This window comes from Ranitomeya imitator, chromosome 2, assembly GCF_032444005.1.
Source record: "Ranitomeya imitator isolate aRanImi1 chromosome 2, aRanImi1.pri, whole genome shotgun sequence".
Classification (NCBI taxonomy): Eukaryota; Metazoa; Chordata; class Amphibia; order Anura; family Dendrobatidae; genus Ranitomeya; species Ranitomeya imitator.
The window spans coordinates 627,324,563-627,340,785 of NC_091283.1; the positions used below are offsets into that span (position 1 = coordinate 627,324,563).

The window sequence follows — 16,223 nt, forward strand, 5'->3', positions numbered from 1 at the left end:
AACTCTGCTGCCCGACTAATTAAGTTCTCTCTTCGCTACACTCCTGCTTCCCCTCTTTGCAAATACCTTCACTGGCTCCCAATTTCCCAGGTACCCAGTTTAAACTACTAACACTGACCTACAAAGCCATCCATAACCTTTCTCCTCCGTATGTATATTTCCAAACTAATCTCTCAGCATCTTCCCTCGCGTAATCTCCGATCCTCCCAAAACCTCCTTCTCTCCTCCACGCTTATTCGCTCCTCACCCAATCGCCTCCAAGACTTCTCTCGAATATCCCCCATCCTCTGGAATTCTGTGCCCCAACATGTCCGGTTATCCACCACATTTGGATCCTTCAAAAGAAACCTGAAAACCCACCTCTTCAAAGAAGCTTACAGCCTGTAATGACCACACGGCCACCTCAACACTATCGGAGCTACTGCAACCCTCGACCTACTGTCTCCTTCCCCATAATCCTGTAGAATGTAAGCCCGCAAGGGCAGGGTCCTCTTCTCTCTGTATCAGTCTGTCATTGTTAGTCTTGTTTACTGTAAGTGATGTGTATTCTGATGTAACCCCTTCTCATGTACAGCACCATGGAATTAATGGTGCTATATAAATAAATCATAATAATAGTTACTGCAGGAGAATGTAACTGGACAGTATGTGTTCTCATTATTTAACATCCTCTTTGAAAAATCTTGCCCGGAACTCAGAAACCTCCAATTAATGGGATGCAAGATTTATAAAATGTTACCATGTTGCAAGACCCCAATCCCCCCCCCAGAAAACAGTGGAACTCAAAGGCCAAAAGAGCGGGGATTAATTCATCAATAAAAGGAGACCATTTCTAACTATGATTAGGCTGGGTTTAACCTTACACTATGCAATTTGTGGCTCTACGTAATTTAATAGTCTGTGCAGGTACGATGTGCACAGAACGATTAGTAATAGCTCATTCTCTGTGCATAAGCTGTCATTGCTCTCAGCAGCACGTTTACGTGTGCTGCCAAGAAGCTGAAAAGATCATTTCACCAAACGAAAAAGCAAAGCGCTCGTAATAAATAAAAAGCCTTTCTCTTTTTCACCTTATGGTCCTCTTTAAAGTCTCAATTGTACTACACCACCGATCATAAGTGTATGGAGTGACTGGTTATTTAGCAGAAGGCTATATTTCTTATAGAGTGGATGATAATGCAGACAAAAGTCGGACACCATGTTATAAGCCATTTAATAGCCTGACGATCTTGCAGAGCTTGGTGCAGGGGTGAGGAGAAACCCAGGAATAGCACAATGCAAAACAGCATTAATACATACCACCTGCAAATTCAGTTCAGCAATTAAAAGGGTTTGCAACGATCCACGAGAATGTGGGTATCAGATGCTTGGAGGGGTTATGGGTAACACACACATGGGAATAGGAAAGGGCTAGGGAGTTTAAGGGGATTAAGAGCAGGACAACTCTGCTGAGTCCTCACAATACAGTTCCCAAATTGTCCTTTTAGGTCATCAATGGGCAATGGAAGAGAAGGAAAGTTGAGTCCAAAGTTTGCCAGTGGAAGGATCAATCGGTTGCTGGGGAATAATAAAATTATGACTTTTTCGGGTCTTGTGTGCTTCTTCTTTTCAGGTCATTGAGATCAACAGGCTTAAAAGCTGAAAAGACAAAAAAGCAAAATATAATTAACAAGAAAAATTATGAAATTCTCTTGAAAAGGTCCTATACCTTACATGGCTCGTTTTGATTCTATTTTCTTGCACTTATAGCATTTGCTGACTTGTGATGCATTTTGTCCAGGATGCCTTCTACTATAGTCTTCACATCCTGTTCAGACACATGCAGACTACTGTGCAGACACATACAGACTCCTGTTCAGACACATACAGACTCCTGTTCAGACACATACAGACCCTGAGAAAGATCACCTGTCTTTATTGCCGCCCAGTGGGCAATAAAAGACTAAACAACCTCTACAATACATTTTACATACAACGACCCAAGGAAGCCTAAGCAAAACGTGCATCGGGGGTTGCAGATACATGGTCAGACACAAGGAGCAATGGTAGGCCATAGGAACTTGTTTACTGACAGCTTGTTGTATGTTTTAGTATTCCTCATGATACAATCTATTGACAATATCAGTGTTAGTTCATGAAATATACATTCTACTTCGTGCTGCCCCGCCTTATAAGGCTATGTGCCCACGTTGCAGAAATGCTGCGGAAATGTCCGCAACTCCCTGCCGCGGGTAAAACGCATGCGGAATTCGCATGCATTTTACCGCAAAACACAAGCGTTTTTAGCTTGCAGAATGCTTGCGTTTTCCAAGCGATATGAAGCATCGCTTGGAAAACTGATTGACAGGTTGGTCACACTTGTCAAACATAGTGCTTGACAAGTGTGACCAACTTTTTACTATTCGTGCTGCATGACCGCGACTTCATCCCAGGTCCTTCGCGCAATGCATCCCTGAGAACGGAAGCCGCCGCGTGCACAGCTGAGAGCTGGGAGGACTCCGAGGGCCATTAGAAGGTAAGCATATCCCTATTTTTTATTTTAATTCATTTTTTTACAGGGATATTGTACCTAGGGTCTGGAGGAGAGTCTCCTTTCCTCCAGACCCGGGTACCATCGCACATGAAGCGCTCACTTTACGCATGGTGGGCATAGCCACATGCGTAAAATGAGCGTTTCAATGCAATCCTATGTGTACGGAATTGCTGCGATTCCGCACAAAGAATGAGCATCCTGCGTATTTTTGCACGATGCGATTCCGCTGCGGAAAAATACGCAGCATTAACACAGCATTGCGAAATCCCATTGAATTCAAAGGGCTGTGTTGTGCATGCGTTTTTGCGGCAAAAAAATGCGGCAAAAACGCATACAATCCGCATTGTGTGCACATAGCCTAAGATGTGTTTTAAGCATATTTACTCTTCACTTGAGTCTACACTTCTGATTTTGTAACTTTATTGCCATTATTCTTATATGTTTTTTGTCCATTCCATGTTTTCTGTAGGAATCATACATTTTACATAAGCTGAGATTGTTAGGGGGGGGTCTTAAAAGCCAGGGATGGACTGGTCCACAAGAGAACGGGACAATCCTCAAGTGGGACCCAGCTACTTCAAGGCCCAAAAGTTACAGCAGAGCTCACAATGCAATTACTAGGAGCAATGTAGCTGATCTATGTAGCTGGAGGGTAGACCCCCAGTCTTTATCTACTCTGCTGGGCTTAAGACATTCCAGTGAAAACACAACCCCTTGAATCCTTTCATGACAAGGCCTATTTATTCATTTTATGCCACACTTTTTTCCCTTTCCACATTTCAATAGTCCTTAATTGTCCATATTTCAACTGTCCTTAATCCATTGTTTATGGATACTTATATCTTATTGTGAATTGTGTCTTTTATATAATTTCTACCATGGAAAAAATTATAAAAAAACAACAAAACTAGGGTCTCAGAAAAGTAGATAAAGTGTGCATTTATTACGGTACCTCTACTTAACCCCTTTCTGACCTCGGACGGGATAGTGCGTCCGAGGTCAGATCCCCTGCTTTGATGCGGGCTCCGGCGGTGAGCCCACATCAAAGCCGGGACATGTCAGCTGTTTTGAACAGCTGACATGTGCCCGTAATAGGTGCGGGCAGAATCGCGATCTGCTCGCACCTATTAACTAGTTAAATGCCGCTGTCAAACGCAGACAGCGGCATTTAACTACCGCGTCACATGATCGGAGGTCGGCGATGCTTGTACCTTGTAACCATAGAGGTCCTAGAGACCTCTATGGTTACTGATCCCCGGCAGCTGTGAGCGCCACCCTGTGGTCAGTGCTCACAGCACACCTGATTTTCTGCTACATAGCAGCGAACAGCAGATCGCTGCTATGTAGCAGAGCCGATCGTGCTGTGCCTGCTTCTAGCCTCCCATGGAGGCTATTGAAGCATGGCAAAAGTGAAAAAAAAAAGTTAAAAAAAATGTGAAAAAATAAAAAAAATATAAAAGTTTAAATCACCCCCCTTTCGCCCCAATCAAAATAAATCAATAAAAAAAAATCAAATCTACACATATTTGGTATCGCCGCGTTCCAAATCGCCCGATCTATCAATTAAAAAAAAGCATTAACCTGATCGCTAAACGGCGTAGCGAGAAAAAAATTCGAAACGCCAGAATTACGTTCTTTTGGTCGCCGCGACATTGCATTAAAATGCAATAACGGGCAATCAAAAGAACATATCTGCACCAAAATGCTATCATTAAGAACGTCATCTCGGCACGCAGATCATGTAAAATGGAGACGCTACGAATATCGGAAAATGGCGCCTTTTTTTTTTTTAGCAAAGTTTGGAATTTTTTTTCACCACTTAGGTAAAAAATAACCTAGACATGTTTGGTGTCTATGAACTCGTACTGACCTGGAGAATCATAATGTCAGGTCAGTTTTAGCATTTAGTGAACCTAGCAAAAAAGCCAAACAAAAAACAAGTGTTTTCTAGTACATGACATGCTAAAACCAATGATGTTGTTCAAAAGTACAACTCGTCCTGCAAAAAATAAGCCCTCACATGGCCAAATTGACGGAAAAAATAAAAAAGTTATGGCTCTGGGAAGGTAGGGGGGGGAGTGAAAAACGAACATGGAAAAACGAAAAATCCCAAGGTCATGAAGGGGTTAATATTCAACGTTTTAGCTCAAGCCATTTCCAGGATGCAGATATAGCAAAACACATTTGCACTATTTGTCATTTTGGGTGCTTGTATTCATAAGTGAAGGTTACAATCTTACAATTTTCACAATGGCCATTACATCTCGTATTAGGCTGATATTTTCTGTTCTGTAGAGATCACTTTTCAGTACTCATCTTATGACAGGCAGGATTACAAGGAAAGGTAATATAGAAAAAATATAGTCATAGTGGCGTGGACGGGGCAGCTACAATCATCGTTCAGTACATCGTGAACGGCAGCCATAACCACATCCCTGCACTGGCGGACAGCTGGCTCTGTACAGATGCAATGCTGAGTCGGCTGTCTGTTAGTGTCAGGGTGTAGTTACAACTGAAGTCATACTGAAAGTGCCTTTGTTACAGAAAGCCAGAGGCTGCCAGGAGGAACAAGGTCATTTCTTCCCTGCAGCCGGGTTTTCAATGCGGCGAACATACAGCTTTCAAACGCTATAAACCTGCAAATTAACCCCATATCTGAGGGTTAATAGCGACTGGGGATATGACAGGTTACTTTACATATTAATACATTATGACACAGGCTGTCTTATGAGCATCACTTGGTAAACAGACATGCCTCGTCTCTCTTGAGAGTAAAAAATGCCGGGATCTGAGGTTTTTCTCGCTCTAGTTGATAGGCCAGTAACTATTAAGGTCCTTCTGATACTGGACTGAAATAATCTCACAAATCGTTCCTTCATTTTACACTGACACTACTCACATTTCAAGTTGTTGCTTGGCTGCTTCTCCACATATTCTTCCACAAGTCCGCGGTCCACACCAGACAGTTGGTTTCTTAAGTCCCGCTCCACACACTGCCACGCTAAGATTGTAGAACACAAAGGAGACAAAGATACAGTACTAAGTTATAAACTAATGGAGCATTATCCGTCTCATCACACTCTACAATGCACTACAAGTGAAAGAGGTTACCCACTAAGAATATTTGTTACCCATCAACAGGACTGATGGGTCTACCATAATCATCAAGATGGGGGTCCCAAGTCCCCCCAACATAATAGAAGCGAAAAGGGATTAAAATGATGCGAAGGCCAAACATGTGCAGTGTTGCTCCACTCAAAACCTAAAGGACCAAGAGACAAAGACAAGAGGCTCTCAGCTGTTTCTGTTCTTACTGGGAAAACATCTTTTACATGGGGTCTGCATGCACAAAATGACTGCTCAAACCAAGCACATGAGATCAGTACCCACTTAGCATGACCAAGCAGCTCAGCACACCTTACTACCTACTTGTTTTCCCTCTATCTCTGCTCCTCTCTTCGTTGGCTGATAGCCTGGCTTCACATAAGCCAGAGAAAGATGGAAACTTGTGCGAAACTAAACTGTTTGGCCACTGCAAGGGTGCACCAAGTGCCCGTGCTGTGTTTCAAGTCATTTTTTCCTAGCTGCCTCCCTTTAAATAAAATTAAGATAAAAAGAACATTAAAAGGAATCTGTCAGTAAGATCAACCCCCACCCCCCAAACATATGTGGGCATGCAGTTCTCTAAAAGCTAAATCCACCAATGCCTTTATATATGTTATCTTTTACTGCATTCTTGAGAAATCAGGATTTTAATCCATGTGTAAATGAGGCATTAAGGAGGTATTCCCATCTCCAAGATCATATCCCAATATGTAATAGGTGTACTAATAATACTGTTACCAAATACCTCCAATTAGAAATATGGTATAGTTCTTCTAATTCACTATGTTGCTTAATCCATGTGAAGGCATTGCAGTAGCTTAAGTATCCATGGTTACGACCACGAACAGCTAACTGTCACTATATGAGTGATCATAGCCATGGATACCTCAATGTCCTGCACATGGGGTAAGAGACACAGCGAATCAAAAGAACTATACTACATTTCTAATTGGAGGTATTTGCTAACATTATTATACCTAATACATATTGGGATAAGATCTTAAGGATGGGAATACCCCTGTAAGTGCTTTCAGCATGACAGAACACATCCTGAGCCTATGCCTCATTAGGTTGTTCTCCCTGCCGAGCATCAGCCTCTTTAACTTGATTGATGGCTCACTGTCTGTGTTGTCGGGCACCAGGCAAGTAAATCAGACAGTGAGACATCAATCAAACCAAGTAGGCTGGTGTTGGGTGGGGAAATGACCTGGGGAGACAGAGGCTCGGAAAGTGCTCTGTCACGCCCAGAGTACTTAAAACATCATTTGCATATGGATTAAAAAGCTGATTTCTCAAGAATGCAGCAACAAATAAAAGATTTAAAGGTGCTGATGGATTCAACTTTCAAAGACCTGCAAGTCCATATATACATATTGCGGGGTGGGGGGGTTGATTTTACTGACAAATTCCCTTTAAACTAGAATTGAGAGCTGATCTAAACAGACAATAAAGCATTGACCATGTTGAAATCTGCCATCCTCAATCCTTGACTCCATAACGATCACCTCTGCTACAACACAGATAAGGTAAAAGACAGGACGGGAGAATATTTATCTAATGATTACGGCTAGCTTTACAGAAGAGAACTTTCTAATAGCCTCAGATTTCGTACCTTCGTATATAAAACGCACGTTCTCCTCATGAGCTGGAGTGAAGATCTCGCTGCTGCTCGGAGAGCGTGTGCTGCTCGTAGGCCGCTTCCCGTTATACACTACACGAGACACTGGGGAGCTAATAAAAAGAAAAAAGTTTATATGAATATGACTACAAATCTTCATTTATAACTGCCAATTTTATTTTTATGAGGTCAAACTGCAATACCACACACAGCCCATGGGTAAGTGTGGCGCTGTGTCTATACTGAAAACAGACCCTGCCTTCCTCCCCCAATGGCAAACAATTGTAATTACTCCTTATGTTGGACAAGTTGTAATATTTAGTGGCCCCATTTCATTTATCATAAAGTGTACTGGAAAAAGAGGAAATAAATAATTTTTATCGATGTCATATTAGAGAGCAGAAAACGTAATTGATGCTTATCAGGCTAGGGTCACACGACCGTATACTCCGCATCCCGGAACAACGGTCCGATTATGCTAATTACAATCCGATGAGAGTATGGTCCATTTTTCTCCGATGTGGAAAATAGAAAAAGAACATGTTTTTCCATTCTTCAGTCCATAAAAACCGAACCGCACTTGGATGTCATCTGAGTGCGATCCGATTTTTCTGACGGGCCCATAGACGTGAATTGCCGAGTGTGATCCAATTGTTGGATTATCGGTCCGAGGAAAAAAAAATGGCACATGTACATGGCCTCAAAAGAGTGTGACGAGATGTGTTGTTGGACAGGACTCAGACCAAAACCATGGACGTTTTTTATCAGATCAGATGCAAAGACACTAAATACGTTTTATTTTTGTTTGTTTTTTACCAAATGGGATTTTTTTTCAATATTTTTCATTTTTTTGTTTCTAGTCCTCTGAGGGTATGTGCACACGTAGAAAGGAGCTCTGCAGATTTTTTCCGCAGCGAATTTTAGAAATCCGCAGGTAAAAGGCACTGCGTTTTACCTGTTGATTTACCGCAGTTTTTATGCGGATTTTGTGCGGATTCCTATTATGAAACAGGTGTAAACCGCAGTGGAATCCGCACAAAGAATTAACATGCTGCGGAATAAACGCTACGTTTTTTTCTGCAGCATGGGCACTGCGGATTGCGGTTTCCATAGGTTTACATGGTACTGTAAACGCATGGAAAGCTGCAGCGAATTTTAGAAATTCGCAGGTAAAAGGCACTGCGTTTTACCTGCGGATTTACCGCAGTTTTTATGCGGATTTTGTGCGGATTCCTATTATGAAACAGGTGTAAACCGCAGTGGAATCCGCACAAAGAATTAACATGCTGCGGAATAAACGCTACGTTTTTTTCTGCAGCATGGGCACTGCGGATTGCGGTTTCCATAGGTTTACATTGTACTGTAAACGCATGGAAAGCTGCAGCGAATTTTAGAAATCCACAGGTAAAAGGCACTGCGTTTTACCTGCGGATTTACCGCAGTTTTTATGCGGATTCCTATTATGAAACAGGTGTAAACCGCAGTGGAATCCGCACAAAGAATTAACATGCTGCGGAATAAACGCTACGTTTTTTTCTGCAGCATGGGCACTGCGGATTGCGGTTTCCATAGGTTTACATTGTACTGTAAACGCATGGAAAGCTGCTGCGGACCCGCAGCAAAATCCGCAACTTAGGCACATAGCCTTAAAGAAGTTTGCACCGATGGCGGCTTTTGTATAACACAGCCGGCATCCGCCGTGTATGGAGCAGACCTAGCTTCTCAGCCTGCTCCACGCAAGTCCCTCTGTCTTCTCTCATACAGCAGATCTCACAGAGGGGATAACTAGGAACAAATGCATTTGTCGGGATTATCTTGCACATATTTTCACCTGGTCATTGCTGAGCAGTCAGTGGTTTTGTCTGGAAAGTGATGAGCACTTCCTGGGCAGAAGACTTCAGATCTGAGAAAAAAAAAAACAGAATGATCAGGGTATCTTCCCATGGTCAGTGATTGTTCCCACGGTCAGTAAAAGCTGCGTACATGGGCGACGAGTCTGGAGATGCTACAGGTCATGGTAGCACGTTTAGGCCATGCAGAGTAGCAAGAGCAACATGGAACCCAGCGTTGTGTTGAAAAATGGCTCCTGGGGTATTTTTGAGAAATGGCAGGACCGCTGGTTCCACTATCACATAAATGTAACACTGTAACGAAGACTCTGGCTATTGTACATTATGCCGCCCAACATCATAGTCCTGGGAGTAGAACCTGTATGGCGTTAACACGTAAAAGCCTCTTCATGGTGTTGTCCATGTCAGATTCGAAGAATGGCGAACGGTGACCCATTCTACACTGAAAGCTAAAATGGATGTCACACCCAAGCCTAGCCTAAGATGCCAAAGTCTATCCAAACCATCAAAAGGTGTTTGCCTATCTCTGGGCTACGAGCCAGACATCCAGCTCCAAGGCAATCATACTTCAGAGCACGACTGTGATGGATTCCAAAATGGAGGTCTACACTCTTCTGCATTCAGTCCCGCTTTTGTTTTGGATGCAATAATAAGCAAAGATTGGTCTGGAGGAGTCTACGTGGGCAACAGCATGAAGAGGAATTCACGAGGCAATGTGAAAGAGTCCTAGGAGCCATTTTTTCAACATAACACTTGGCCACACGCAGCTTGTGCTAGCTAACATTTTACGGGGCCTGTAGTGTCTCTGAATTGGTCACCCATTGAACAAATCTGAGATGTCATTGGTCGCCAATCCCAAAGTGAGCTGGCAGCAGTGGATCTTGATGACTTGCATGTATGTAGAGAAGAATCTGACATTCTAAAATAGGTAATATAGAAATTCTATAATCATTTTGTCCAGTTTATAGTGTATAAATCTTGCGATGTTTTGGTCAAAATTCCAAGACAACCATTAATAAACTCATTGATAGCAGCCAAGGTGTGTAAGTGCGGGGATTTCTGCAAGTGGCGCTTCTACTCCATACGGAATCAATCCAGATATTTGGAGAATTTTGTTTCCATTTTTCCATCATTACCATGTCTACCCATCCTGCTAATGTCATAAATTCACGACTTTTCCGTCTTCGTGTTGCAACTTCAATGTTGAGGTGTGTATTTATGTGGAACTTGTAATAGCTCTGTAAATTACACAGTATAGATGCTGGTATCAATATTCTGACCATTATATCCATTATAAAGTAAGGAAAGCTAGTCTAGAAGCTGCAGGCAATAACACTGCTATGTAGTGCAACTGCATATACAGGGAAATTCAGTAATAGGACACCGTGAAGAAGCCCCCTCCCAAAATGTGGAACACCAGGGGCTGCCACCAGTCTCGCTGGAGTGGGTAATCACCCCTCACTCGAGTTACCAATAGGGGTAACATGTTACGGAGTTGCACAATAGTGTCATATTCACATGAAGCTATGTGGATTTGGTTTGGGACTTTTTTGCAGGTACCAGACTCAGAATGCAGGTCGAATTCCACTGCATATATCTTTTTTACAGCAACATGATGAGTTTTCTTAAACTCTCATCCACAATGTTGGTTCTGTAATATGCAACAGATTTTCTGTAAACTGTGGTCGTACTGGATCAATGTGCCATCTGGTTTAATTTCGATTTCTAACAACACATCAGGGGACCCCATCACCCCGCAGCGAGACCACCTGCTACCAGATTCGGTATCTCCGCTGCAATTTTGTGGCACGAATGAGAAAACCGCACCCTCGCCCTATTGATATGCCATAAATGCCCCATGCTTTGTATCAGGCCCTGGTACACAGTCGTGTATGGCCACAATGGACGCCTGGAACGCCTAAGGTTGGCCATACATGCTAGCTGTCCAGGACTCCCAATGCAGGAGGCCCACGTAGTGTGACTGTGGAACCCCCAATCCCTATGTGGCCAATGTGTACGGTGCCAGGGGGTAAGGCATTGACCCGGAGAAATGATTTCCTAAACTTTCAGTGGTCTGACCTTGCTGGGGGCTATTTAAAGGGAATCTGTCACCATGAATCCCCTGATCAGGCCTTCTGCACATGCAGTAGAGCATTATCCCCATCCTGGCAGAGTCCTGCACCAACAACAGTGCTTTGTTACAATGTGTCAGCTCAGCCAGGACACAGCAGACCCGGGAAGCCCAGCATGCTACAGATCAGCCATGGCCGAGACATGAAATCACGCCCGGCTTGGCGCAGGGAGGATGAGCACCCTGCTGAGATTTGTAGTCCCAGCGCGCCAGGGCCTCAGCACCCACCCACCGGGCTACAGACTCTCCCCTCAGACTAGAGTTTATATCTCCGCCTCACGGTGAAGAAACCGTCTTCCGGTTCCCAACTGCTACTTCCGGCGTCTTACCACTACTGCTGTTGTTGTTGTTTCTCCGGTTCCCAGCTGGCAGCCCCGGAGCGGAAGTGACGTCACGGCAGACGCGCCTCCAACGGAAGTGGCAAAAGGTGGCGCGCGCGTGTCCTGAGAGTCGACGTAGTGACGTCACTTGTTGCACGCCGGTGCTGTGGCGGCTTCTCTAGTGTCCCTGCTGCTTGGTTAGGGCGGGTGGCGACCTTGGCAGTGCTGCTGCTACCCTGCTATTATGTGACTAACTGGCAGCAGGCCTGGTGCAGCTGTGAGGGACGCTAGTGGCATACGTGGCACGCCTTTGCAGTGGGCACAAGTTGCTATGTTGGTGAAAATGTTGAAGTAAAAAAGGTGCAACTTTCATTCTTTGTATCCTTAAAGGGGTTGTCCACTACTAGAACAACTTCTTGATCAAAATATTTGTCCCTGATAATATAAAGTTTTTACTCTCTCTCCCCGGGGCGCTGATCCCGCAGTGTCGCCACTTCCTCTCCCCGGGGCGCTGATTGGGTGCCAGTGTCCCAACACCGTGCGAGATCCCCAGAGAGCGAGTGCCTACACTGTGGGATCAGCGCCACGACAGAAGGTGAGTATATAAGCTGATCTAGTAGTGTACAACTTCTTTAACCCCTTCATGACCCAGCCTATTTTGACCTTAATGACCGGGCCGTTTCTTGTCATTCTGACCAGTGTCCCTTTATGAGGTAATAACTCAGGAACGCTTCAACGGATTCTGAGACTGTTTTTTTCGTGACATATTGGGCTTCATGTTAGTGGTAAATTTAGGCCTATAATTTTTTTGCGTTTTTTTGTGAAAAAAACGGAAATGTGGCCAAAATTTTGCAATTCTCAAGTTTTGAATTTTTATTCTGTTAAACCAAGAGAGTTATGTGACACAAAATAGTTAATAAATAACATTACCCACATGTCTGCTTTACATCAGCACAATTTTGGAAACAAATTTTTTTTTTTGCTAGGAAGTTATAAGGGTTAAAATTTGACCAGCGACTTCTCATTTTTACAACAAAGTTTACAAAACCATTTTTTTTTTAGGGCCCACCTCACATTTGAAGTCAGTTTGAGGGGTCTATATGGCTGAAAATACTCAAAAGTGACACCATTCTAAAAACTGCACCCCTCAAGGTGCACAAAACCACATTCAAGAAGTTTATTAACCCTTCAGGTACTTCACAGCAGCAGAAGCAACATGGAAGGGAAAAAATGAACATTTAACTTTTTAGTCCCAAAAATCTTTTAGCAACAACTTTTTTATTTTCCCAAGGAGAAACTGGACCCCGAAAGTTGTCCAAATTTACGGCGATACCCCATATGTGGGGGGAAACCACTGTTTGGGAGCACGACAGGGCTCGGAAGGGAGGGAGCTCCATTTGACTTTCAATGAAAAATTTACTCCAAACTTTAGCGGACACCATGTTGCGTTTGGAGAGCCCCTGTGTGCCTAAACATTGGAGCTCCCCCACAAGTGACCCCATTTTGTAAACTAGACCCCCCCCAAGTAACTTATCTAGATGAATTGCGAGCACTTTAAACCCCCAGGTGCTTAATAAATTGATCCGTAAAAATGAAAAAGTACTTTTTTTTCACAAAGTTCTTTTAGCCTCAATTTTTTCATTTTCTCATGGGCAACAGAATAGAATGGATCCTAAAGTTTGTTGGGCAATTTCTCCTGAGTACACCAATACCTCACATGTGGGGGTAAACCACTGTCTGGGCGCACGGCAGGGCTTGGAAGGAAAGGAGCGCCATTTGACTTTTTTAATGAAAAATTAGCTCCAATCGTTAGCGGACACCATGTCGCATTTGGAGAGCCCCTGTGTGACTAAACATTGGAGCTCCCCCATTTTGGAAACTAGACCCCCCAAGGAACTTAACTAGATGTGTGGTGAGCACTTTGAACCCCCAAGTGCTTCACAGAAGTTTATAATGCAGAGCCGTGAAAATAAAAAATCATTTTTCTTTCCTCTGATTTTTTTAGTCCGCAATTTTTTATTTTCACAAGGGTAACAGGAGAAATTGGACCCCAAAAGTTGTTGTCCAGTTTGTCCTGAGTACGCTGATACCCCATATATGGGGGTAAACCACTGTTTGGGCGCAAGGCCGAGCTCGGAAGGGAAGTAGTGACATTTGTTTTGAAATGCAGACTTTGATGGAATGGTCTGCAGGCGTCACGTTGTGTTTGCAGAGCCCCTGATGTGCCTAAACTGTAAAAAAAAACAAGTGACCCCATTTTCGAAACTAGACCCCCAAGGAACTTATCTAGATATGTGGTGAGCACTTTGAACCCCCAAGTTCTTCACAGAAATTTATAACAGAGCTGTGAAAATAAAAAATCATTTTTCTTTCCTCAAAAATGTTTTAGCCCCCAATTTTTTATTTTCACCAAAAGTTGTTGTCCAGTTTGTCCTGAGTATGCTGGTATCCCTAACCCCAACACACCCCTAACCACAACCCTAACCCCAACACACCCCTAACCCTAATCACAACCCTAACCCCAACACACCCCTAATCCCAACCATAACCCTAACCACAAGCCTAACCCTAACCCCAACACACCCCTAACCCTAATTTTAACCCTAATTCCAACTCTAACTCTAATTCCAACCCTAAGGCTATGTGCCCACGTTGTGGATTTGTGTGCAGATTTTTCCGCACCGTTTCTGAAAAATCCACAGGTAAGACGCACTGCTTTTTACCGTGGATTTCCAGTGTTTTTTGTGCGGATTTCACCTGCGGATTCCTATACAGGAACAGGTGTAAAACCCTGCGAAATCCACACAAAGAATTGACATGCTGCGGAAAATACCAAGTGGTATTTCCCGCACCACGGGCACAGCGGATTTGTTTTTCCATAGGTTTACATGGTACTGTAAACGTGATGGAAAACTGCTACAAATCCGCAGCAGCCAATCCGCTGCGGATCCGCAGCCAAATCTGCACCGTATGCACATAGCCTAATTCTAACCCTAATTCTAACCCTAACCCTAGTGGAAAAATAAATATAAATATATTTTCTTTATTTTATTTTGTTCCCTACCTATGGTGGGGGGGGATTTACTATTTTTTTTTATTTGATCACTGTGATAGAACCTATCACAGTGATCAAAATGTACCTGGAATGAATCTGCTGGCCGGCATATTCGGCGGGCGCTCTGCACATGCGCCTGCCATTTTGGAAGATGGCTGCGCCCATAGCCAGAGAAGAAGACGGAGGGACACCGGGACTTGGTAAGTATGGGGGTGGGGGTGGGATCGGACAGCGGGAGGGGAGAGGAGGGCAGCCTAGGACAGGACAGAGGGGAGGAAGGCTGATGGCAGCGGCAGATTGCCGTCGGTGGCGGGGGCAGATCGGAGTCTCCATCGGCCATGGCTTGATTGTAATATTTCACCAAGTTTCATAGGTGAAATATTACAAATTGCTCTGATTGTCTGTTTCACTTTCAACAGCCAATCAGAGCGATCGTAGCCACGTGGGGACAAAGCCACTCCCCCTGTCTCTGCAGGTCGGGTGAAATTTGAGTTAAAAAGTAACGGGCATTGCAGTGGTACGCCACCATTGGAGAGGTGGCGACTTTATTAAAGCAATGTCTCGTGCAGAGACCAAATGGATTTTCATGCTGGATACTATTGCACCAAGAGGACTTAATATGAGTGCTGAACTTTTCGATTTTCAATGAACCAGTGGACAAGATCAGTAGCTATATATAGAACCATGAGTACGGGGCAGGGACCAACCCTGAGGAAGGAGACAGGCGTCTCCGAAACGCGTCGGTTGTTTGGCCCCATTCGCACTCCGTACTCACTTGCTCGATCACCGGGGGTTACGGTCACGTGACTTGCCACGTCACCCAGGTCCTGCGCACTGCCGGCACGTACCGCCGCTGACACACGCGGCATCGGCTCTGCAGGATCTCCGTCTCCTCCCGGAGACCAGCTGTTTTGTGGCTTGCCGCCGGCCGGGGCAGCCACTTGTCCAGACTTTCTGTGCCCGCTGAAGGACTCATCGCGCAACAAGAGCGCTCAAGATTCCTCATCCTACGATACAGGTAGGAACTACTTCCGAGTGTTCCGAAGTGTTATTGCCCTTGCCAGGTGAATATACTGTCATTCTGCCAGCGGTCATTTGTCTATCTAGAAGATTGAGATCAGGACATTTTTCTGAGCAAGGTTTCTTTTACTGTGTGACTATTTTATTTATTTCTTTTTCACCATCCTCCGTTATTCTCCTAGCGCTTACCGGTATATATTACCCACGTATATATACATATTTATGTGTTTTGCATTTACTTTTTACAGACTTAGAAGTGGAAGTCTGTTGGTAGTGCTGCTGGATTATTTATAACGGTGACACTTTGCGCCACCAGTTTTTACATTTTTTATAGAAAAAAGTTGAGTTAACCCTTTCACCCGATCTGCAGGAATGCGATCATTCTGTGATGTAGTATATGCGTCACAGGTCGGATTGGCACTGACTTTCATGACGCATATGCTGTGTCACAGGTCGGGAAGGGGTTAAATGTAATTTTATTTTGATAGGATGTTAAAGGGATTAAAAGTTCAGTATCAGTTTTGTGCAGGATTGTGCTCAGTAACCTACAGACCGTGTCAGGTTGGTGCCGTTACACTGATTAAAATGTGG

General features: G+C 44.0%; 1 protein-coding gene across 1 annotated transcript; it reads right to left on the bottom strand.

The window, feature by feature from the left end:
- Positions 1-1,196: 1,196 nt before the first annotated feature.
- MCRIP1 (MAPK regulated corepressor interacting protein 1) lies at positions 1,197-11,683 on the bottom strand. The gene is made up of 5 exons (XM_069752531.1): positions 11,567-11,683; positions 9,088-9,159; positions 7,251-7,369; positions 5,433-5,534; positions 1,197-1,638 (listed from the first exon to the last, which is right to left on the bottom strand). The coding sequence occupies exons 2-5, from the start codon at positions 9,093-9,095 to the stop codon at positions 1,574-1,576; spliced, it is 294 nt and encodes a 97-aa protein (XP_069608632.1). The 5' UTR covers positions 9,096-9,159; positions 11,567-11,683; the 3' UTR covers positions 1,197-1,573.
- Between the last annotated feature and the right edge of the window lie 4,540 nt (positions 11,684-16,223).